Source organism: Zophobas morio, unplaced genomic scaffold, assembly GCF_036711695.1.
Source record: "Zophobas morio isolate AGI-343-1 ecotype UQ-CSIRO unplaced genomic scaffold, CSIRO_AGI_Zmor_V1 ptg000011l, whole genome shotgun sequence".
Taxonomy (NCBI): Eukaryota; Metazoa; Arthropoda; class Insecta; order Coleoptera; family Tenebrionidae; genus Zophobas; species Zophobas morio.
Genome location: NW_026972116.1, coordinates 11,722,510 through 11,747,180, shown reverse-complemented (window position 1 = coordinate 11,747,180; position 24,671 = coordinate 11,722,510). Strand labels below are relative to the sequence as shown.

At 35.0% G+C, this 24,671-nt stretch overlaps 1 protein-coding gene across 3 annotated transcripts; it reads left to right on the top strand.

Annotated features, from left to right (window-relative positions):
• The first annotated feature begins 16 nt into the window (after positions 1–16).
• LOC135126922 (serine/threonine-protein kinase 10) lies at positions 17–24,666 on the top strand. 3 transcript variants are annotated; one of them, XR_010280153.1, is made up of 10 exons: positions 17–296; positions 606–1,230; positions 7,845–8,299; positions 11,704–11,782; positions 11,838–11,968; positions 12,350–12,895; positions 17,236–19,071; positions 22,810–23,049; positions 23,183–23,552; positions 23,686–23,775. XR_010280153.1 is itself a non-coding variant. In XM_064053159.1 (9 exons), the coding sequence occupies exons 2-9, from the start codon at positions 708–710 to the stop codon at positions 23,851–23,853; spliced, it is 3,978 nt and encodes a 1,325-aa protein (XP_063909229.1). In that variant the 5' UTR covers positions 17–296; positions 606–707; the 3' UTR covers positions 23,854–24,666. The 3 variants fall into 3 exon arrangements, 2 of the variants coding, with proteins under 2 accessions (XP_063909229.1, XP_063909228.1); XM_064053159.1 differs by lacking the exon at positions 23,183–23,552 and having other exon boundaries at positions 23,686–24,666; XM_064053158.1 differs by having other exon boundaries at positions 23,183–23,778.
• The last annotated feature ends 5 nt before the right edge of the window (positions 24,667–24,671 follow it).

Here is a 24,671-nt window from a genome sequence, read left to right as displayed (position 1 = left end):
TTTGTTTTCTGTGGTTTAAAATTTAAAAATTAAAATAGTACTTAGAAAAAATATAAGTTGGCGCTACTGTGCGAAACTGGTTATCTGGGGATTTTTGTGCTGATTTGACGTACAGTGATGTCATCCCAGGCGTGGTGCTGAAAGGGGGCCGGGGATTGGTTGCAGGTAAAAAATGGTTGACGGTTTAGTGAAAAATGAAGATACACAAATGTGAGAAATTAGTGGTTATTTTCAATCTCAGAGTGTCAGAAATTAGAAAATTTTCTCCACAATAAAACGACATTTTCTTGTTAAAGGTGAGTCTTAAACGTTTTCCATTTGGTGTAAATAATTGGACAGGTTGTTGGCCATAAACTTGCTATTCTGACATTTCCTTTCACTGAACATGAGGATATTCATCGTTCAAAATATGGAACACCCTATCCTTCAAAATCCAAAATTTCTAGCTTAAAATTGTATTTTTCAAAGTACCCTTGCCGTCCTTGTCCTTGTTTGGTCCATAATTTACCATACCTTATGTACCCACAATCTCCTTGTGATCTAAGTACACATATTTACCTTCAAAAACTGCAAAAGTCTAAAGCAAATAAACATTTTTATTATAGGTAAACAAGATGAGGAGAAGAAAATTGTTCCCGGGTTTACTTTCAAAGTGTCTTAAGTGATCGTAGTGTTTGTGTTTATTCCATTTTCGAACAGTAGCCAACATGTCTTTTTTCAACAACATTAAGAAAGTGCTTCATTTTGGTGGTAACGATGCGAAAAAGAAAAAAGTGTTTAATAATGTGCGGATGGACTCTGATCCGGAAGAGTATTGGGACATGATTGGTGAACTGGGGGATGGAGCATACGGTAAAGTGTATAAAGCCCAACATAAACACACGGGGCAGTTGGCGGCGGCGAAAATGTGCCGTTTGGACGGGGAAGACGACCTGTCTGACTTTATGATAGAAATTGATATTTTAACTGAAACCAAACATCCGAACATTGTAGCGCTGCATGAAGCCTTTCAAAAGGAACAGCAACTTTGGATGTTAATCGAATACTGTGATGGCGGGGCCTTAGATAGTATTATGACTGAATTAGAGAAACCTCTTAGTGAACTACAGATAGCTTACGTGTGCCAAAATATGTGCAAAGGCTTGCAGTTTTTACACAAGAATCATGTCATTCATAGGGATTTGAAAGCAGGGAATGTCCTGCTTACAATGGCTGGAGGAGTGAAATTAGGTAAGTAAATGCATAAGGAAAAGTTGTCTATTCTAAAATGTAGCACAGTAGAGAGGGTGATATCAGTGGTAACTGATAAAAATATCGTCACTGTTTTGTAATAATATTATGCAGTTGTGGTTGCTACTATAATCTCAGATTTGTGTTCTGTTTATGTTTGCGTTTTTTTATGTGTTTATTTTTAATATGTGTATACACTAAGTTCTATTGAGTCATGCATGTTTAAATTGTTTTAAAAATTCAAAGCCCGCTTGCTATCTATTTTTATCTTTGAATAGAAAAAGTCATTATTGTTTCACTAGAGTGTTATGTATGCCACGTTCATCAATCAAATAATTGACACTCTAAATGCTAAAAAGCCCCCCCTTATCGCGTGTGCATTTTTTGATAAATTCAAATCGCGAAAAATTGCGATTGTCGGAATTATATTTGAGGTCAAAGACAATGTGTAAATATTTCCTTAAATAAAAAAATATTTAAATATAAATTTTACTGCTTGGTACATGGTTGTCAAGGTCGCATTATACAGAATTGCGTTATGAGTACAACAAAAAAGCATACAGAATTCGTAGGTTCTCACCATTTTGTTAAATAAATAAAAGTAGGATACACCGAATTGAACGTCGAATCTTGATTTATTACCTCGTGAAAGAATTTCGGAAATAATTTATTTTGATGCCGATTTGTATTCACATTCTTCCAAAAAGTGTAGTTAAAGATTGCGTTAATGGCCGTAATTATTTGCTTAATAAGGTGTCGACATTCAAGTGTTAATAACATAATTAAATAACTGCTTTTAGAAGATGTTTACAAATTCATTTAAATGTGCATTTAACAGTATCCAAAAATACATTTTCATTTATAGAGCGAATAAAATTCTTGTTGAAGAAATCTTGCTCTCTTTTGTCTGTCTGTCAATTCATCAAGGGTACGTTGAAACTGTTCTTGCAATATCATCGTTAGTGTAACAAACAAATCCAGCATCATTTATCACTCTTCTGCTATTCTTGAAGAGAAGTACAAAAAAAATCTGTTGTAATGTGCTTATATACACTATGTAGGTCGGATCAGGAAAAATATACAACGAGAATAAATCAACGAAATACAATCCAATTCCAAAACAATAAATGTTAAAAATGGGCTGCGAGTCGTCATAAATTGGTTACTCAGGTACTAGACAATGTCTAAAAATAACAAGTCATAATCTGTGTGATCGTATACTATTTCTTCAATTAAAATTTACTGACTGCATCCTTGGAAATATTTCTTGTGCATTCTTGGTTAACTGTTCCGGTGGCACACGCTAAAATATACAGGATGTTTGTATTTAAAAATTCACAGTCATTTCCGCATAAATCGTGCGCCTAATGCAAATTTCGTTTACACCGTCGAGTGGAGGATATTGTGTAAAAGTAGCTTGCTGAAATCGGGATATTTTTACAAAATAGAAAAGATGCTTGCCGCAAGAAAAATAAACCATCGCTGTCAATCATTGGGGTTCATAATTTCAGTTTCTTAGATTACCTACGAGCTTTAAATAAGCCGTGATTAAACCAATTTCCGCGAATCCGATGACGGCTTGTTTAAACAATATCGCTTTCGTAGTCAAAAAATATGTTGTGCTCGACTGGATTGAGTCAGTGTATCTCCCACTGGTTTCATTTGTTGTATATTGTCTTGTTGTAGGTTAACTGTTGGGTTAATTGATACACAAATAGCACAAAGCGTCATGGTTCAATTTCGCAAGATTAATTTAGTAAAATGGTGTTGAAAGGAGCTCTTGTGCAGTGGTGCGGGCAAGGGCAGATTTAAATATGTAACGATAACGTGGTTTATCACGAAGAGTATAGCTTTATTTTTGTAACATTTTTTTTTTTTTTAGTATGAGGAATTAAAATACACCCCGATTTGATCCAGTTAAATTAGAATTGTGTATAAAAAATACTCCTAATAAATTTGTTTAACTTATGTAACAACTACTATAAAAATGCAACAAATCTCGAAATGCGATAGAAAACTATTATACTTAAAATGCTGTTGAAAATTGTAAATGGACAAAAATACTCCTTGTACATTTTATAGGATTTTTTTTTCTATCGTCATTTTGTAACTCGAGTTGGGATATTAAAATCTATACCGGTCTAATAGGTCACACACGAACAATTTATGCAGAACCAATTTATATTTTGAAGTAGTCAAGGATCGGTCAGCCTACGAAAATCAATCATCTACTATCTGATCATAACTTGCACAATATGAAAATAGCATTTTTTTAGTCTGTTGTGTGTTGACGATTTTATTGGATCTTCATAACTATTAAACCGAATACTTTGGGATTTTATATGTGCCATAAAATAATCATGTAGATGGTAAAACACTAACCAAAATTTATCTGGTTGCCCCCTCCAAAAAACTGATGACATTATTTCAAAATTGTGGTAAGCCTTGAATGAGGCAAAATGGAAACTTAGTTACTTGCGGTTTAATAATTCACTTTTATTTATAATTCAATGTACAAGAGTTAATCAAAAAAATAAAATTGTAGACACAAAATTTTATTTATTTTTTTTTGAGACCTACATAATGCAAAATTTTGGAATTAAATTGCTTTAATAATTACAAAACAATTTGTAATAAAAAAAATGTGTGTTAAAAATGAATACCCTGAAATCCTTAAAAAAAGACATGGTGGTTAGCTAGGTTGTATAGTGTCCTAAATACTACAAGGTTATATGGCTGTTGTAAAATTAGGCTATTGTGAAGACGACAATGGAGCAGTTAATAAGGCAAACCCATAGTTGTAAATTGTGTTTGTGTTGGTTTAATGTATCGAAAATATTTAAGCGGATTAGCAGTAGATATTGAGGTGGCAAGATATTGAGAGAAATCCTTGATTTATGACGCTAGGATTGAGCCGGTAACCAGCCCCACAAAAGGAATTATATATTCGGACACTACAATAATTGTACATATCAAAGTTAATATTGTTATCCTTACCACATGCTTGGTTAATGCCTCATTCCAAGAAATATTTAGTAAACATTGTAAATGGATATTTTAAATACCATGTTAATTGCAATTTAATATTTTACCATTGCTAACTAAACAAATATTTAAAAAAGTTAATGTTAATATGGGTTATTATATTTTACATACACCTATTATATTTAACAAATTAATTTACGAAAAATATGTGATACAGTATATATAAAAAATCCATAAACTAACCATTGTGTGGCATTTGTCGTGTTTCCATGTACAGATAATTTAGCATATTTTTTATGCAACTTTATAGAGGAAATAAAAAGCCTAAATATAGTAATGAAAATTTTTTAATTGTGTGATTATAACACAGAAATGATTTAAACCAGTTACAAAGAACCTAAAAATAACAACAGATCTTTCACACTTGCTGCATTTTAGAAACTGCTTTGAAACTAAAAATATGTAAACCTGTATCCATTCATCCCTTCCAAAAGATGGTTATGTTATCACAGTAATGTGTTAAGTAAGTTTCACTTGAAATCTGAGCGTACCGTACTCGTTTACCTGTACTACTTTTAACTTTATGAATACGAAAAAGTTAACTTTGGACCATAAAGTTTTACAGTTTGTTGCAGACGCAACACAGAAATGTCAGCAAAACACAAACATTGATTTATGGATTACAGACCATTAACTTATATTTATTTCCGAAATATTGATGACGTCATTTCTAAAAATTATCGTTCGACATTTGTGATTTTAATATTCTTACGCAATTTTTATAATCGTAACACGTGTTGTATGAAACTATTAAAGAGTAAACAATTTATTTTATCGAGCAGTTGTCAAAAGAAGTCATTTGACTGTTATTTCAATGTTGACTTTCCCTGTTTTTTTTTTGCATTTTTCAAGTTTGTCCAAAATACACCGTTTTTCTTAAACAAAGCCACAAAAGGAAGTCAAGGGGTATAAGATGTGAATATCTTGCAGCCCACTGAATATTCTAGTTCTAATTCTAATTAGTTTTTTTTGAACATATGCATATGGAAATTTTATTTTATTTGCACCACAACCAACCGCGTAATTTTATCTCTTCAGAAAATATTGTAATACAAATTTTAAAAATAACACTGGTGCATTTTCTTGAACCTTTCCATTGCTAAAAAATTTCAAGTAAAATTGGCATAACGTGGCAACGTTGTACTGTAATTTAAAAAATAAACCGCAGGAGACAAATCAAAATGTATACAGAGTGTTTTCTTTTTAACATACAACTTAGTTTTTTTTTAATGATACACCTTGTATATTTATAACCTTGTATAACTACAGTTAAAAATAATTTTAAAGTACAGTCTTAAAAGAGCCGTGCAACTGTGGTCTTTCATTTTTTCTTCTATTTCTAATAATTGATAAAATATCGAAGAACGTACGTTTTATGACCTGTATCAGTATCAGCACAATTGTAAAGAAAAGAAAAACTATTTGATACGCTTGATTTGAAGAACACATTTGATCGCAATTTCCGGAAAAACTTTGTAGATATATTTATTCTTTGAGTCACAAGTTATATTTGTTTTGGTAGCTCCAGAGCTAAATTGATACGAATACCAAACTGAATCACGGGGGATATTTTTTTATAGTAGTCATAAATTGATTAAACATTAAAAATCAATTTTGTCACCAGAATCAATACTGGTCACAGCTTCGCCTTTATTTTTTCTTCTCTAATATCGTAAAAATTAGTATCAAATTCCAGAGAGAGAAAATTTCTACTACAATTTTGGAGACGGTGTCTAGGTCTATCAAGTTTTTGCTTTTAAATTAGTTTCAAAATTTGCTAACTCTTTGTGTTCGGCAAAAAAAAGCTGAGAATATAATAACTTTAGCGGAAATCCGAGGCATTTAAAAGAATTAACGTGATAAGACTGATACGGGTGAGATATTGTAGTAACGAAAATAACGTTCCTGTTCGATAAAGGACGTAATCACTTACATAGAATTATCTAATAAAAAAAATTGGTCCAAGGTTACACAGTCCAACGAATTCCACTTCTTTGAAAAATTACAAAAAAAAATTGTTTTCTGATAACCCTTATATAGTAAAAACCAGTGGTGTAAATGACAGATTCCAGTTTTTGATAACGCTTTATATTTTGAGTTACGACGTTAATTTTCATTTTCCACATATTGTAACACAGATTCACGCAGCTTCTTCAAAAGAAAAATTATGATTTTGCAAATTTTACTTTTGCCATGATAACTCCTATAAGTTAAATAAAACGAAGCCAATTCATAAACCACAAATTTACGAGTCTGTTATTTTATACAATTTAAATAGCACTTACTATGCGAAATTTTTAGGTACCGTCTTCAAATTGTTGGTGGGAATAATTAGACTAATTAGACAAATTTTGGTTATCGCTTTACTACATATCTACACGATATTCCTAAAATACAAAAGCTTACGACCGGGAAGTAAAAAAATTAAAAGAAAATTAGCGTTTTATTTTGTTGGAAAAACTGAATTTGAAAAGGCCATAATATGCATTATATTTTATTTTCGTAACTTGAAAAGAGTAAAAGAAGAAAAAAAGATTTAAATCGGCCCACCCCTGACCAGATTGTTTGATAATATACTCAAACGTTATTTTTGTGTAAAATTTTATGATCTGATTAGCAGGGGTTGGACGACATAATAACAGGGCTAGTGACCATTATAAAATGACTGGTGCTGATGAAAATACATACAACAGAAGATAAAATATAAATTTATAAAAGATTCCCACGAATATGGTGAATTATCATTATTAACCATAATTATAATTTTTTGTGAGGGCGTTTCCATAAAAGTCTGTTCAATTTTTTTAATAACGTGTTCAGTTTTGCCGATTTTGACTGTAATTGGTTGTACTTATTCACAAATGAAATTTACTACGGCGGCGGAGTTCTCAAGGTGGTTATTGTATTTTCCGATCCTTTGGGAACACTCCAAATCAATTAACTTGGATTAAAAATAACAACAGTAAGGAGGTAATCTTAGTATTTGAAAAACATATGATTGTGGTATTTTGCATCTTGCGTAGATATTTTTAAAATTTACCTCGAGACAATTTCTAATAATTATTTACCGAAAATTGGGGAAATACTGATTTTCACAGTATTCGTCGATAATAATAATTAACATCACGTTGTTTTGTATTTTTCAAAACATACACCTTCTGCTCTCGGAAATATTTGTTTTCAGTGAATTACGAATTTGAAATGTTTGATGGCACGGTGAAATTTGAAAAGTAGGCCCTTCGCACGGTATTCGACCTGCGACTAGTACAGTGTAATTTACAATCTCTTTATACGGTTATTACCGGATTTAACTTCACAAGACAGTAAAATTTTAGTGGATGTAAAAATAACATTCCTTGTGACTTTAAAAATTATTTGCCGCATTAAATCCAAACTTCTACGTACAGAATTAACTGGTGCATACAGTTTTTAACCAACAATAAAAACCAAAACAGCCCACCCAACGTATGCAAAAAAAGTGCTTTCGCGCCAGATTTCATCCAACTGTCTACGCAGCAATAAAATCGCATCGCCGGTCAAATTAACACCCGCTTGTCTATCTTTTCCAGCCGACTTCGGTGTGTCTGCTAAAAATAAAAGCACCATGCAAAAGCACGACACATTCATCGGAACGCCATATTGGATGGCACCAGAAGTCGTCCTCTGCGAGACGTTCCGCGACAATCCATACGATTTCAAAGTGGACGTATGGTCGATGGGCATCACCCTTATCGAATTCGCCCAGATGGAACCGCCCAACCACGAGATGTCTCCCATGAGAGTGCTGCTGAAGATCCAAAAATCCGACCCACCCAAGCTCGAACAGCCGTCCAAGTGGTCGAAGGAATTCAACGATTTCGTTTCGACTTGCCTGATCAAAGATCCGCAAAAGAGACCGACTTGCGATGAGTTGCTGAAACACCAATTCATTAATTGTACTCTGGATTCGAAACCCATCAGGGACTTGCTCCTGGAGTACAAGGCGGAAGTCGTTGAAGAGGAACTGACGGATGACGATCCTGAGGTGAGTTGGTGTGGATTTTTGTGGGTTGTGTGTCTGTGGCAAAAAAAATATATCACGGTTTTCTTAAGCTTTGTGTACATAATTTCATGCTTAGCGGGGTAGGAAACATCGTAAACACAAAGAGCTGTATCAGAGAATTGGTAAGTGCGAAGAAGAAGAGTGTTTGACGAAAATTATTCGTTTGGTTACAGTTTTTCTTTGGTTTTGGTTGCAGGGTATTCGTTTTTTGAAGGTGCACTTTTTATTTGAGAAGTTGTGTATTTTGTACTAGAGTTAACTATTTTTTCGTGTAAGGTTGTGCCTGTTTTCGTTTTTTGAAAACATGCTGCGGAATGAACTATTGTAACATTAAATGTTGTGCGAAGTGTTTCGAGAAAAGGAGATTTTTAACAATTTTCAAAATTATTAAATATATGTGCTGGATGTGAAGTTAAGCTCTTCAAAAAAAAAAAAATCAAATCGAATATGAAATTTACAAGTTTTTTTTTATTAAACAGACGGATTTTTTTCTTTCGATTTTTTCAAGACAAACATTTTACACAGTATCGCCGATAATATTTTTATGTAAAATGACACATTTTCGAGTACTTATATCAAATTGTTGATATGATTGTTTTTTATAAATACAATATAATTGTCCGCTTTTTATCTTGTCATTGTGATAATTAAAACAAATCAGAAATATATAGATATATAATGAGCTCTATTTTTAAGAATATGTTTATAATTTAAATTTTGATAATTCGATTTTTTTTCTCTAGAAAAATAAATTTTCGTTATGATCAAATATAAAAAATGCCTACCTTGACAAATTTAACTGCCACCGCTAGTTTTGGAGATAATTGCAATTAAATTTTATATAAAAACTATTTCGTAATGGGAGTTCCATCCAAATTTTTTATTCTACGTTTTACAGATATACTATTTAAATTCGAAACGCCTACATGAATCATTAAATGTGAAGTGAACCATTGAAATTTGTTTAGATTGTAACGAAACTGAAGAGTTTTACAGGTTCACACCAATTTAGTTTCTTCAATTTGTTTTGGTTTTTATAACATAAGGCAGCAAAAATCTTACTTTTGATAAACACAAACTGTGAAAAGTACATAAACTTTCATAATAAATTCAAGCACTGATTTCTAAAATAAATTTACTTTTCTTACAAAATGAATACAATAAATGAATGAATCAAAGAAGATTAAAATTGTCGTTATTTTTCAAAAAATATTCTTTTTTTTTTCTCTCTAAAAAGAATATCAGCTGGACTCTTAAAATTCGTACTTGCATTTGTGACATCTGTTTTATAAAAGTACCGAAATACATTTTAAAGTAGTAGTACAAACAAAAATATACAAAAGTTACTTTGCAAATAGTAAGTAACAGTTTAATATCTTAAACCTGCTACATATTCATAAAAAAAATAACAATAGTTGTATAACAGGGTTATGAACTTTACATGATCATGCTGACAAAATCTTTAAAAATTGTATCATATATTTTCACCATGGAGACGTGCACCAAACTAAACATGTTGAAATATTTGTGTTGGAGCTATAAATCCTCAAATGCGTGACGAACTCGATAAGAAACAACGAATTTAAATTCACCGTTTGACTCTAATTTCTCACCATTTTCAGTAGTTAACCCGAATTATTTTTTCTTTTCTTGTTTTTCTTTATACTATTTATACTTCGCCCACTTTTTAGTATGCGTTTCTTTAACCTTCCTTCGTTTTAAACATTTAGGCCATTCGATATCTGATGTAGCTCCGTTTTCTTCCTGTTAGACTTCAGATGTTATTTTTGAACCATTTCGACGTCCAGCTTTAAATTTATTCTTGTGTCACACATTTCTTAACACAAACACTGCACGATTTAGCTATAAACACGAAATCCAAAGCACAAAAAGTTAATTAAAAAAATCCCAATGCGGCAAGTCCTAAATCCGCCAACGATTGTTTGGTATATTGAATGTTCCTGTCTATGTAATATGAAAGTAATTGGCTGAAGATTTTACAACAATTTCAAAAGATTTATACTGTCGACAATATTTTTTATTTTTGAAACATGTTAATATATTTAAATGTAATTTTTGAAGTTTGTGTATGAGGTGGTGATTACAAAGTACTTCAAAACAATAATTTTCCAATTAAGTGTTCCTATGAGGTGTAAAAGAGTGAAGTTACTTTGTTACTAAGCAACACCAATTCCGTGTAGTGAATACATTTGCAGTTTGCAGACATTTTAGTAATAACGTCAACAGAATGTAATTTATTGTACCTCTAAAAATAACCGCAGTAATAATCAGATCAATCTTTGCAATCTTTGTAGTTGATACCTGTCAAAAGCTATAATCACTTTTATACTGATAGAGTTCCTTCGTAAATATTAAAATTCTGACACAGCTTTATTGAATTTTCCTAAAAAATAGGATTCTATGTTTTGGAGATTTTTTTGAAAATAATTCATAAGGAATTTTTACTTGAAAATTATGTCCTTAGCATTTATCGTTGTTTTGAACGGTTAGTTCAACGCCTTGTTAGAGGTTACACATTAATTTATCACCACCCAGTATTTTTTTCTTTGATATCGTGATCCAGGAATCGAAAACATGTTGTCAGAAAAGGGGCAATAGATCACTATTTGTTATTAAAGTTTTGTAAAAATATTTTTTGCGTGTAACCGGTATTTTTAGGTTCCCCTATACTACACAAATAGTTTTATTATCAACATCGATTTTACGTCTAAAAAATAAATTACGAGAACATGAAACGTTTCTTGTGAATTATTTTTCAGATGTTTGTTACTCCTGTCGCGTTAAGTTTCACTTCTGAATAAATTACTGTAGTTTTACATACCATTTATGATTTACAACTTTGTACAATCAGAAAATTATAGGCACTGTCGTTTTTACGCTTCAACTTTTTTTCTTTTTTTATGTGAGATATGTGCATAGAATCCAAAAAATGTAAACTAATTTATTGCTGAAGTACGTAGTTAACAGCTTGTTGGGTTCTTCGCGCAGGAGATGTACAGGATGATCTGTCAAATATTTTCCACTTTTCAATAATTTTGTGAATATATTTGACGAGAGTTCCCGTTGTCAAAGAGAAAGTAACTATTATCATATTTCGTGTAAGCTGAAACTTTAGGTTTTGTAGTTTATGGCAATTTGAACAGTAAGTAAACTTAGAATCTACAGCCAAATTTCCCATTTTATTGGTACCTTTGTGTTATCACGGCTTGTTTGTTATGCATGCGGCTCTCCGGGCCCTCCTTCGCCTGGCATGTTGGCCCAGGTGAGAAATTGGCTTAAGCTATTTCGGCTTAGTACTTTAGTTGACTAGAATTACTAAAGTTTTGTCAAAGAAAGGATTATTATTAATCGAGGGAAAATTTTAGGACAACCGCACCTCTCAAGTTCCTCTGGATATAGAAGATGACTCCACTTCCGTAAAGAGCAGCGAAGTTGACAATAAAGGTAAGCAAAATCTAAACGCATATTGATAAATGTTAAGTACGATTATTTGTTATAGTAAATGACCTAGAATCTCCCATCATTAACGTAGAAACAGAAGAAACTATTAAAGAAAAAGCATCTAAAGAAGACTTGACAGATTCAACGACGACGGTAGCAAGCAGCGCATTACAAAGTGATAAAAAACAGGTAATAATATTTTTATTGATCGTTTCTAGATTATACCGTGTTATTAACTTCCATTTTACGAATTTTTATTATGATTATGTCACAATAAAACATTTATCAACCGGCGATAAATAACACGCCAAACGTAACAGCTTATGACGTCATCAACATTTTTTTTTAATGGGACTACATAATATTTTCCTCATTTTGGTGTCATTTTTACCTACCTTTTTTTCTAAAATAGGCTTTGTGATATTTTTAATACCCAGGAATTGTATGTATAATGTAGTTTTTGTATCATTAACGCAATTGAAATATAAAATTTAATTATTAAAAGAATGTGAAGTGGGAAGGGTGTGTATTTTTGCGCATTACTTAATTATATATTTTGTGTTTTCACAGGTCGATAAAAAAGACGACGCTCAACGAAGAACCTCTCGTGATAAAGGAAAAGCGCCACTGCCTCCAATCCAGCCCCCGGCACAACCCTCATCTTCTACAGAAAAACCGCCACCAGCACCCGTTCCTCCTGTTGTCATTCCCAATCTTCCAACACCTCCATCTTCTCCTATCACACCTCCAGCTACTCCGCCACATTCTAGTCCGATACATCCAAATGCCGTTAATGTCGATCCTGATCAACATAACGAAGCTGAGGTGAAGGATGTGGAGAAGGTAGAGATGAAGGATAGTGTTGAAAGTATTAAAGAAGTTTTGGAGAAGCAGTTGCAGAAGAGACAGTCAGACGAGAAAATGCAGTATGGTGATGTGGCTGGTAGTGATACTGTGACTGTTAGCGGTAATACGGCGACGCCATCACAAGGTGATAATGTTGGTAATTTTGTGGTGGTGACGCAATCGGAAAGGAATAAATTAAATACGTCGACTATTACAATTAATTCTGATCTTCCGGATCTTTCCAACAGTTTAGCTTCTAATATAAGCCAGGTAAGTTTATTTTGTGTATGCAATTTGGTGAAAAAGTTGTATTTTTATACACAGTACACCTTCTAGAATAATAATAATATCTTTTCTACCACAACAGTGAACACGGCACGTTTCAACAGCTACGCTGCCTTTTCTCGGAAGATAACAGCATAACTGTCGAAACAAGGTGTTAAAATTTTGCGATGTTTCGGGAAAATTCTCTTCTATTTTTAACTCTTCCTTGACGTTCTACAATTGACTGACAGAACTGTGATAAAACTAAATTGGCATCTTTAAAAAAACATGACAAATCTTTGTGCTTTTAAAAATAGTGTAGATGTGACAGACATGACACAGTCATAATCACATAATTACGACTTTTATTAGTATGGAACTGTCGTTACTGCTTAAGGGCCGTTTTACACGTGACAGAATTACTCCGAAAATTATGATTATTGCACTCACATATCACATGATATCAACTGACCAATCAAACGTGTCAATATTTCTAAAATCAACCAATCAGCATTCAATTAGGAGATAATTGCACACTATGCAATTATCACTGGCGATAATTGTCACTAGTCTTATTTACGCGACGTCAATAAGTATCGCACAACAAACTACTTCGTAAATCATTTTCAAATTACTTTTAATATGTTTGTTCGCACAATAATCTGTTCAATAATCTCTCGTTTTCAATGCAGCAAGCATTCGACTTATTGTTGCTCAAAATTATCGATAGTATTGTGATGCATTTAATACTTTCTAACTGAAAATCACTATCAAAATTTATGAAATTTTCAAGAAAAGTATTGTATATTTTGATGGTAAATTCCGCAGATGTTCAAAACGTAAACACATGGTCATTCGCACTTTACCATCAAAATATAGACATTTTTCTTGCAAAATTTTCAACAAATTTTAGTAGCAATTTTCGTTGTATATTTTCGGAGTAATTTTGTGACGTATAAAACGGCTCTAATATATAGATTTGTAATTTTTGAGATTGATATTACAACTACATAACTAGTAACTGCTATTACTATGTAATTAATTAATAAAAACGCTTTTCTTGTATGGATAACTAGATTGATCGTAGTTTATAACCACCCAAAAATGCTTCATTCTTAAAATGCATTTAGAGGAGTCCCTACTTTTGGCTCTTGTGGGGTGTTCAATACATTTCAGAATGTAATATCTTCGGGACCTTCACAAGAGCAGTTTTTTTTTTTAATAATTTATGACTTTTAAATTTTGGTGAAATGTTTGTATCACATTTTTAAAAAATCAAAATCTCCATTATTTATGGAAATTTCGGAACGCGGTTTTCACCACTGTTTTCAACTTACAAAACTCTAGAAATTACAAAAGAAACTTTTTTTGTCGAAAGTAAAATGCAGTAAAAGCAGCTTGTGGTGAAAAAACCGGTTTTATTGTATATCCTTTCTGAGTAAAAAGTTGGCAATATTTTTTTTTTAATAGTGGAGGTATTAGAGTCTGGACATGTATTGCACACCCCATGAAAGCCAAAGAAATATAGGAATAATAATAATGTATATTTGCCTTTACGTGCAATAAATGTTTACATGTGTTTACAATTCAATTACATTAATTCAAAAATTGATGATAAGAGTAGCAACTTTTTGTAAACAGAAGTTTCCGATTATAATTTGTTATCAAGTACGTCTGCATTAAACCTACTTTTGCTAAGTCGATAAAAATATATTAAATTTTTGGAAATTCAAAAGGACAATTTGGATTTTTTTTTTTTTAGTGTTTTATATGTAAAAATCGTATGTGCATAGGAGTGGACGGACTTGTGTATAATACTCATTCCGAAAATTTCAGTTTAAAATTTTGATTTTTTTTTTCTGGAGTTAATTAAAAATTACAATTAATTCTAGGAACATATTTGTTTTATTTCGTTGTTTCTAAAACATTTTAGTGTTTTTTGTTTTTTTCAAACGTGCTTTCGACACCAAATATTTTTGTACACAAAAACTGGTCGTCTACTGTTGGAGTCCTTATGACCCTTGGCAAAAAAAAGGAACCTCACCTTCAACTTGAACTGTAAAAGCAAAGTAGATATAGCATTATTATGATTCATGTGCAAAACCATACGTCAACCTTTTAATTAAAATTAGTTCGATATTCCTAAATTTTTCCATGATTTCTATTTAGTTTGACCGGGAATTTTAAAATGGGCGATATGGTCTAGATTAAAAAAATAGAATCTTGTGAAAGTCGATTTTTTACTATTACACATTTTTAAAAATTTTGGTATCTCGTTGTCATGGAAATAACCTATTTTACTTCAGTCCCTTGAAATTAAATGATCCACTTCAGTCCCGAGACTGCGAAAAGTATACAGAATACAGGGTGCATCACAAAAAGGAGATAAAATGTTAACTAATATTGTTGTTGTATTTATTTCTTTTGAAAAATTGTGTTCTATTTGATAACGGATTTCTTATGTACATATTTTTAAATTGTAATTCGAAATATGAATTACATGTTTCTCCTTCACATACAAATATTTCATAAAAACGTTTGAACTTTTTTTTCCAATCAATGAAAACATTTGAAAACTAAATTATTCTAAAATTACTAAGTTAAATATTAAACTATGATAAGAGTGATTTTGGCAAATGACATACTCGTTAAAAAAATAAAGGGTGGGTGGGCGGTGCTAGTATTTGCTAACACAAATCTGATTTTGGCAAATGAAATACCCTCTAAGAAAATAAAGGACGGATGAGCGGGGCTAGTACTTGCTAAGATATGACTGATTTTGGCGAATGACATACCCTCTGAGAATAGACGACGGGTGGGTGGAGCTAGTATTTGATAAGATGATTTTGGCGAAATACCACCCTTTCTTCACATCTAAACTGAGCAGTACATTCATTAATTCATCCCTAGCAATATAAATAGAATTGAAATTGTGCATAAAGTCCATTTGGTCAACATTATAATTGTTTACATTTTGACTATTGATTAGTAGATTTAAAGTGGCAAAGGCCCTAGCTATACTGTCATATTCAATACATTTGTCAAACATTACTTGTAGAATTATTCTAAAAGATTTTTTCTGTGATTTAACTAATTACTATAAGCTTGATCTATTTGTCGTTTACATTTAAATATATAGTATAGTATAGCAAAAGGAGTAAATTAAACAAATAAAGTTGTCACAAAATTAATTGTACAAACTCACAGCACAGTTGTAAAATAGATATACTGAACTAAGTAAATGGTTTATTTAGAACAGATTGTATCAACTTATTGCATGTTAGTTGTTTCAGACAACAGTTAAAAATAGTATCCTTTACTATTACTATATATTTACTATTATCCACCTATAGATGAAAAAAAAATACAAATTGTGAAAAAATCTTACGTGATGGATTTTTTAAATATTTTTTCCTTTTTCAACACCAAAAAGTCACTAGATAGATTCCAGACAATTTGGCCTGTGAATTAGACCCTAATTTTTCTTCTCATATAAAAAAAATACGGGAGCGTGCCCAAAACGCAGTATCAAGATTGGTTCTCATTAAATTTGTTTATAACCACCAGAACTCTTTTAATTAAAACCCCACCCCACATATTTGTATTATTACGACTATCGATGCCTACTGAAAATTCACAAACATCGAAAACGTTTTAAACCAGTCAAATTACGTTTGATGGTTTTATCTCGGATGTTGGATAATTAATTTAATGTTAAGAAATCACTGTTTTGATTAAAATGTTCAATGAAACGGGAACAATGAAATCGAGTAAAAGTTTAGTCTTCGTTGTCTCACATACCAAGAGCCCACGTAAATTGATAAATTCTCATTTATCAAGAGACCATGAACGATGAGTTTGGTATGCTCACATGTCCAACGTTTATTGGGTGATATCGTCATCACACAATTTAGCATGTGATTTATATTCATTAAATTTTTTTTAAATTGACAAACATGCAATTTACATCGATGTGCTCTATTGTGGTCAAATTAAAACTTCTCTTTAACCGGGAAAAGATAAGAAATCTAAATGAAGACTATGGCCACTTTCACATAATAAATTCACTTTTTAATAATTTTATCCTTCTTCAAAACTAGTCAAAATAATGTAGGATTTTTTTTTAACGATAAAGTTTTGACAGCATTCGTTCCATTATATCCTCTATCAATTATTTATAATTTTTAAGTCTTGCTGTTTCCATAAAGAATTGTTTCATTTTCTTCTATTCTAATCTAGCTCCATACGACTAGCATCACACTATAACTGCAACCACTTAATCATTTTTACTTATTCAAACTAAAACAGCAAATATTTCATACTCAGCATTTAACTTTTGTTCCCAGGTAACCGTCGTTACCACGCATCCGCCCGTGATCATAGACAATACTCAATGTCTATCAAGATCTTCAACTTCCCCTAGTAATAGTACAAACGAAGTGGTAATAGTAGCAAATGAAACAAACAAAACTCACTTAGAGTCCTCCGACGACGAATGTTACCCGTCTCTCGATTCGCTCGAGTACCCCCCACCTACCGAATTCCGAGACCAACGTCCACAAAAAACCAAAAAACTCGACGAGAGCGAAGTATTAATAGTCGATTCGAGTTACGTCATCGACTCCGGACTAGAAGTTTCCGACGAAAATTCCCGCCTCTTGGACACTAGTCACGTGTCAGTTGTGAAAATCGACGAAGAAAAAGTTCAAGTCAAAGATTCCACTTCGTACTTGAGCGACAAGTCCGGTGAGAACTTCCGAAGTTCGACGAGCGATTTGTCGAACGCTTCGTCGTGTAAGACCGGAAGTAGTAAGAGTGACTTCGGGGATGAAGTCAGGACGATCACTTTAGAAGGGTCGCAGTTCAAGATGAACGGACAAATCGTGCATTCACCGAGTCGAGACGACATTTACAAGAAGAGTAGTTTGAACGGGAAAGCCTACACTGACAGTTACGAGTCCGCGTTGAGTGATAGATCGCATAGTGACTGTGGGTCTGTACGCAGTAACGATTCCCACAGGAGACCGGTTTCGTCGAGCAAGAGCATCGAACATTCGGACGTTGAGAGTTTATCGATTGCTAGTCATGAGAGTCGCGGAAGCAACGGAAAAGAAGCGAAGAATGATAGGTTGATGGAGTTAGAGGAGAACGACGATCCTGTAATCTTGAGGAAAAGACCTGCGAAGTCGAAAGAAACTACATTGTCTAACCTCAATAGAAAGACGCGAAAGAGGACAAGGAAGTTTGTTATAGATGGCGTTTTAATCACGACTACTACTAGCAAAGTGATCGGTGATGAAGAAGACTACAACCTTGCTGACCTCCACAACGACAGGAAGCAAGAATTGCGCGAATTAAAGTACTTGCAGAAACAAGAACAGAAGCAATTCCAAGATTTGGCGATGAAAGAGAACTTGACTTTGGAGCAACAAGACAAGAAGTTCGAACAAGAACGAATTACTCTAGAAAGAACGTACGAGAACGACTTGGAGATGCTCAGTCGACAACAGAGAATGCAAATCGAGAAAGCCGAAGCTCACCAAGACGCCGAGCTAAGGACAATGTCGAAGAAAATCCGCGCCGAACAAGAACGCGAATTGAAACTTTTCCGCGACGGGTTAAAACAAGAACTCCGACTACTTAAAGCAGAGATCGACCTCTTACCCAAAGAACGTCGCAAGATAGAGTTCAAATTACGCAAAGAGAAAATGGACGCGGATCACTTGGACCGCGAGAAGGGTTTCTTGGAGAAACTGAACGAGAACCACGAAAGTTCGTTGAGGCGCTTGAGTGACTCTCATCGCGAGAAGATCGCGCTGATGGAGAGGCAGTTCTTGCAGCAGAAACAGCAACTGACGCGGACACGGGAAGCGGCGCTGTGGGAGATCGAAGAAAAGCAAATCCACGAGAAACATCAATTGATGAAGAGGCAGATCAAGGAGATCTTTATTCTACAGAGGCATCAGATGTTAACGAGGCACGAGAAGGAGAAGGAGCAGATTAAGAGGCGGGCGGCTCGAAAGGAGGAAGAGTTGTTGAAGAAGCAGACGGCGGAAAAGAGGTCGCTGCCGAAGAGGATCAGGGCGGAGAGGAAGGCGAGGGAGCTGATGTTCAGGGAGTCGATGAGAATCTCGATTTCGGGGGCGAATGATCCGGAGGCTGAGAAGAACAAATTTAAAGAGGTAGGTTAATAAGTATTGTTACGATGAGAGTAATTGGGTAAAATTCAACAATTTATTTCTCGATAATACACGATTAACTGACTGAGACTAGGGTGCTCCCGACAGTGGTCTCTATTTAAACAGCCGTACGTTTCTGGAGAGATCGCGATCGCTGCTTTCGAGATTGTTCTGTAGTCGACCATCGAGACTTTCGGCTGACTGCCCCTAGGCAGCTCTTTAGTCGAACGGGGCCGTCACCGGTCATCGCCGTACATACTAGAAAACCCATAGGCGGGGCGGCGTATGGATTTAATTCGTAACACTACCCCCTCCTTAGTTCTGATCGACCCGATCAGAAACGTCAACGGTGTCACTGTTGTACTTCATGAGGTGGTCTAAATTTTCATTTTCGTCACGACAGTATACGGACCTTCCCAGTCTGGTGGCAACTTCTGGAAACGACCTTTCCTTCTTCGGGGGTTATAAAGCCATACTAAATTTCCTGTCTGGAATCCTAGTTATCTTTAAGGTCGTAGCGTGTTTTCATTTTATCACTCGTTACCAAAATCTTGTGGCGCACCATTTGGTGAACGCTCAACAACTTTTCCTTCAAGCCGTCGGTGCAATCTTTGGCCTCCTTTGATTCTTCACTTGGAGAAGCCGAACAGTATGTCACAAGGTAGACGAAGTTTTCTCCCGAAAACTATGTGCGCTCTGGTATCTAACCTGTTGTGTCATGGATAGCTGATCGATAAGCCATCAGGAACAGTGGAAGGTGTCTATCCCAATAGTGTTCAGCCACCACTTTCGAATGATGTTCTTCCATGGTATGATTGAACTGGAATTGTCTTCCACATTCCGCGTAACTCGGTGACTTTTTGGAATAGCTTTGAGTCGAAACTTCTGCCTTGACCCTAATTCATTTCCATTGGGACCCCAAACTTGCAGATCCAATTGTCAACTAGCACCCTTGCAACTGTGGGGCTTTCTTGGTTCGGTATGGTATAAGCTTTCCGATATAATCACTGCCGACCATTGTGTACTTATTTTCGTACTAAGTCGCTGGTGTTCCCGGTCCGGGTCGGCGGCAAGATCGAGGAGGACACTTGAGGGTCGAGCCGTGAAAACGGCCGGTCCAAGAGGTTGCGAAATTCTGAATGTTGCAATGCGGTGGTGAAGTAAAAAGACGTTTTATTTAGAAAAGGGGGCCCCTGGACCTCGGCGGAGTCACCGGCAGAATTCTCCTGGATGCTTCTACCCTGGTCGGCGCCTTGGTCCCGACTGCCGCGAGTCTCAGCTCTGATCGCTGTTTTTATTCGTGCGGTCGGATAACGCCTTCCACGGCCACTACTCGCATATCTCAGCGCCCGATTGGCCGGCGCACGGAGAAGAGCTGAATTCAGGCCGCCGATTGGCTGCTACGATTCGGGACAGCAACCGCGACTTATTTCCCGTCTTCTTCCTCCGGTTACACTGGGAAAGGACCCACCATGTCCACTGGAATTCTTTCAAAAGGCGAACCGACGTTGCATTGTTGCTAGGGCTTTGCTCCATCACCACATAGAGACAAACAGAAGATGCCAACTTAACGGCGATTAAATCCGGTAGGCGAATTGGCAATATAAAACTCGGATCCGCACTCTTTCTTTTCGCTATACGGTCCCGGTAATTTTGACAGGAAACCAAATAACTGTCAAAATGGCAACAAAGTTATAACCTTTTATTAATCCATTCAGACTACATCGTGAATCAAATTCCCCATTACAAACATATATAAAAACACATGTTAAATATGATCAAAACACAAAAATATCGTTCGGTACGCACATCGCTCTGAGAGGCACGTCCGAGTAAAAAAACGTTCCAAAATTGGAGTCATGGAACACATAAGACAGAACACAAATTCAGCATAAAAGTACCCTTCCCTCTTGGCATTCCCGATGATATTTACTCTACTGATAATTTCCAAAGGAAAGCAATGTTTATTAAATCGTAAATACTGCAAGTTACTATTTTAAAATTCCCTAAATTATTAAATTTAAATAATGTTTAAGTTATAAAAACCCTCCTTCCCCTTAGACCTTTCACAATTTAAAAAATCTACCCCATCTTCTTTCCGTTTGAGCAACAGCCCGACATCCAAGTTCTCTTGGCCTTTCCTAAGCTAATGGACGTCTTCTACGACTGTTGTCGTCCCACAATTGAACGAGGTTTCCCGCTGCTCGATCTTGTCGCAGTGTTTGCAGTTCTTACACGGTCTTCTCGACAAAGAATCCGCATTATTGTGGATCTTACCAGCCCTGTGTCAAATCTTGCAAGTGATATTGTTGGAATCGTTCAAGCCATGTATCTATTTGTTCTTCGGGATTCTTCATCTGAAGGAGCCATGTGAGGGCTGCGTGATCGGTTCTCATCAAGAATTCGCGTCCATAGAGATACTTGTTCTTCTCGGGTTTCGAAAGTCCGCTGCTGACATACTAGATGACTTTTTCTTCCGTATCCTGCACCTATTCCGATGTTATTCGCGTCTGTATCCAAGATAAACATTCCCGACGATTGAGGGTAGGACAGAATAGCACTAGAGCATGGTGCATTCTTTAATCTTCTGAAGGCGGCTTCACATTCAGGAGTCCAATTTCAAATCCGTCAACCTGTGCAAAAGAGCAGCGATGCAGCAAACCCGTCGACAAAGCTCCTTTAGTATGTGCATAATCCCAAGAAACTCCGAACTTCGTACTTATCCTGTGGTCTTGGCCAATAACAATTGATCTTCATTCCCGTAGTCTTGATTCCGTTTGCCGAAACAGTATGCACCAGAAATTCTACTTCTTTTTGGAAGGGGAGCCACTTCTTCTGATTTAATTTCAAATTTGCCGCCTTCATTCGCCTAGATAGTTCTTGTAGGGTAGATAAGTGCTCCTCGAATGTCTTCCTCATTAGCATGATGTCGTCTAAATAAACCAATCATGTCTTCCATGTTAGCCCTGGTAATACCATCTCCATTAGTCTCTAAAAAGTAGGCGGAGCATTGCACAGTCCAAAAGGCATTACGGACAAACCACTCCCTTCTCTTTATCTGCTGGGTGGATACCAATTTGCCTAGTAGCCGCTTTGAGGATCCAACGTGGAGACCCAGGTGGATCCCGATGATGTTGTGAACGTGTCAGTTTATGGAAGCGGATAATTGTACTTCTTAGTTACATTGTTTAGTGTCCTGTAGTCTACGCAAAATCTTGTCGGCCCGTCCTTTTTGGTGACTAGCACTACAGGTGGAGACTATGGACTATTTGACTCCTCTATAACGCCTTCATCCAACATTTTTCGGCTTTTTGTTTTGCCAAAGGTAATCTTTACGGGTCTTGACGGATTGGTTGCGTATTTCTACAGATACTCATTAATCAACTCGGCTAGATTAGAGTAGAGTAGCCTGCTCCTGACGGTGATCCCTATTAACCCGATTAAACAGCCGTACGTTTCCGAAGAGGTCGCGATCGCTGCTTTCGAGGTTGTTCTGGAATCCACCACCGCGACTTCCGGCTAACCGCTTCCAGACTTCTTTAGTTGAACGCGGCCGTCACCGATGATGAGTCACCGGTCATCGCCGTACATACTACAAAACCCATAGGCGTCGTACCGGGACGGCGTATGGGTTTACTTCGTAACAGTATTCTCAAAATAAATATGCTATATGCAAGCAAATAACGGTTTATTTATTCACTATTTATTTGCCTATTAAATCGTTCATTTTATTCCGCTTAGTTCCAAGAAAAAGAAAACAAACGTTACCAGGCCGAGCAGCAACGTTTCGAGCTCAAACACCAACGTCAGTTGGAAGAACTGCGCGCGATGAGTGATGCCACAATCAAAGAACTTGAGCAACTCCAAAATGAAAAACGCAAGATGCTCCTCGAACATGAAACCATGAAGTTAAAACAGCGAGAAGAAGCGTTTAGTAAAGAGTTAAAAGAGTGGAAAGCACAGTTACAGCCAAGAAAACGAGTAAGTTTGTTGAAATTCAGTGTACCGTATGTACGTATTATATGTAATGTGTTGAATTTAAGTTTTTCTCACTAACTTTATTTTTAATTTGCATGTGTCTTGCACATTATTAACCTTGCATGCATTCTTATAGAAACTCGAAGAGGAGATGCACAGAGAGTTGATTACGTCGGATTTCGCCCAATATTTACCAAAATTGCACCTTACGGGAATGAGCACTTCTTCATCCACCGATCAGGATATCCAATTCCCTCCAGATAGTCCTCCCACTCCCTTATTCACACTTGCACAACCTAGTTGGGGTTATATTAGACCGTGGATTAACGATCATTCTGAACATAGGCGCAGTGTTTACCTACCTTCGAATCCTGAGGATGACTCTGCTGTTTAGATTTATCCATTTTTGTGTATATGTGTGTGTGCTGTTTTTATAGTTGCTTTTTTGCCTTTGTCTTTCTCTTATTATTTATTCCCTTCACTGAATTTGCAGTGGAACACGTAAGGTTGGTTGATCTACTAACAGTCTACGTATATTTGGTGCCTAAAAAGAGTTTTAGTTTTCTGGTACATTTTTAGACACCAAGTACAAATTGCGTTTCTAGTTTTCGTATTATGACATAAAAATTTGCTGCTTAGAAACTGGAGGAGACGTTTGCTCAGCAACTAGAAGAGCAAGAACGGGTCTACGGCCCAGTTTCCACTCCTTTGGTTTTACCACCGGACTTGCCAGACTTGAATCAAGAAAATTGCAACGTCGGCTTAGGTTCAACACGAAGTAGTTTGTCGTCCGTTTCGGAAGGATAACTGCTCGTTAAACAGTATACTCCAAAATGTGCCTCTGTAGATCCAGGGCGAACATTAATTACCTTACTCGTGTACATATTTATTACACAGACTGAAAAATCATTTAAGAGATTATATGAAATGATTTGTTTTTTGTTTCTTTGAAATTGAATTAAAAAAAATCGAGGTGACCTGATAAAGCTACTTAAATTTGGAATGCGTATTGTAAAAATTTAAAGGGAGAAATATTTTTCAGGTTGTTTACTGAAAAAATCAACTATCGTTAGCTTGCTTGCGATTTAAAATACTAGATTAGTTTTACGGCATTTTTTATAAAATATTAAATAAGGAATTTGAGGAATAAATTGTGTGCATTTATAATGAACAGACTGACAGGTTACACTTGTTATGTTGTGAAAATTTAGTAAGATTATACTAATAGTTCAAAACGTGTATCATCTTTATATTAAGTATGATTTTCTTAAGAGAGGTATCAATCTAACAAATGCTGATTATTTAATTATTTAACATAATAGTTTATATTGGGATTGTTTGAGAATTTATATCATACGCTTGCACTACTCCAGTCTGATGTATAAATACTATGATTAGTCTATGTTATTTAAATACTAAATTTTTATCAAGTGTATTCTAAGGTGTATATATGAAAACCTGATCTAACTCTAAGTTGACAAGGGCAGTGTGATTTTATCGTCTATATTTTGCCAATTATCATACTGTTCTGTATTATTATGATGTACAGTCAGTGTATTTTATTTTTATGTGCATATTTACCAGTAACTATTCAAATAAATAATTTAAATAAGACCATAACTGTT

Bases quoted from the DNA above. Each gene is read 5' to 3' on its own strand.
- LOC135126922 (XM_064053158.1), top strand. From the start codon at position 708: ATGTCTTTTTTCAACAACATTAAGAAAGTGCTTCATTTTGGTGGTAAC. The intron at 19,072-22,809 runs GTAGGTTAATAA...TATTCCGCTTAG, and splicing joins AGAAGAACAAATTTAAAGAG to TTCCAAGAAAAAGAAAACAA. The intron at 23,050-23,182 runs GTAAGTTTGTTG...GCATTCTTATAG, and splicing joins AGTTACAGCCAAGAAAACGA to AAACTCGAAGAGGAGATGCA.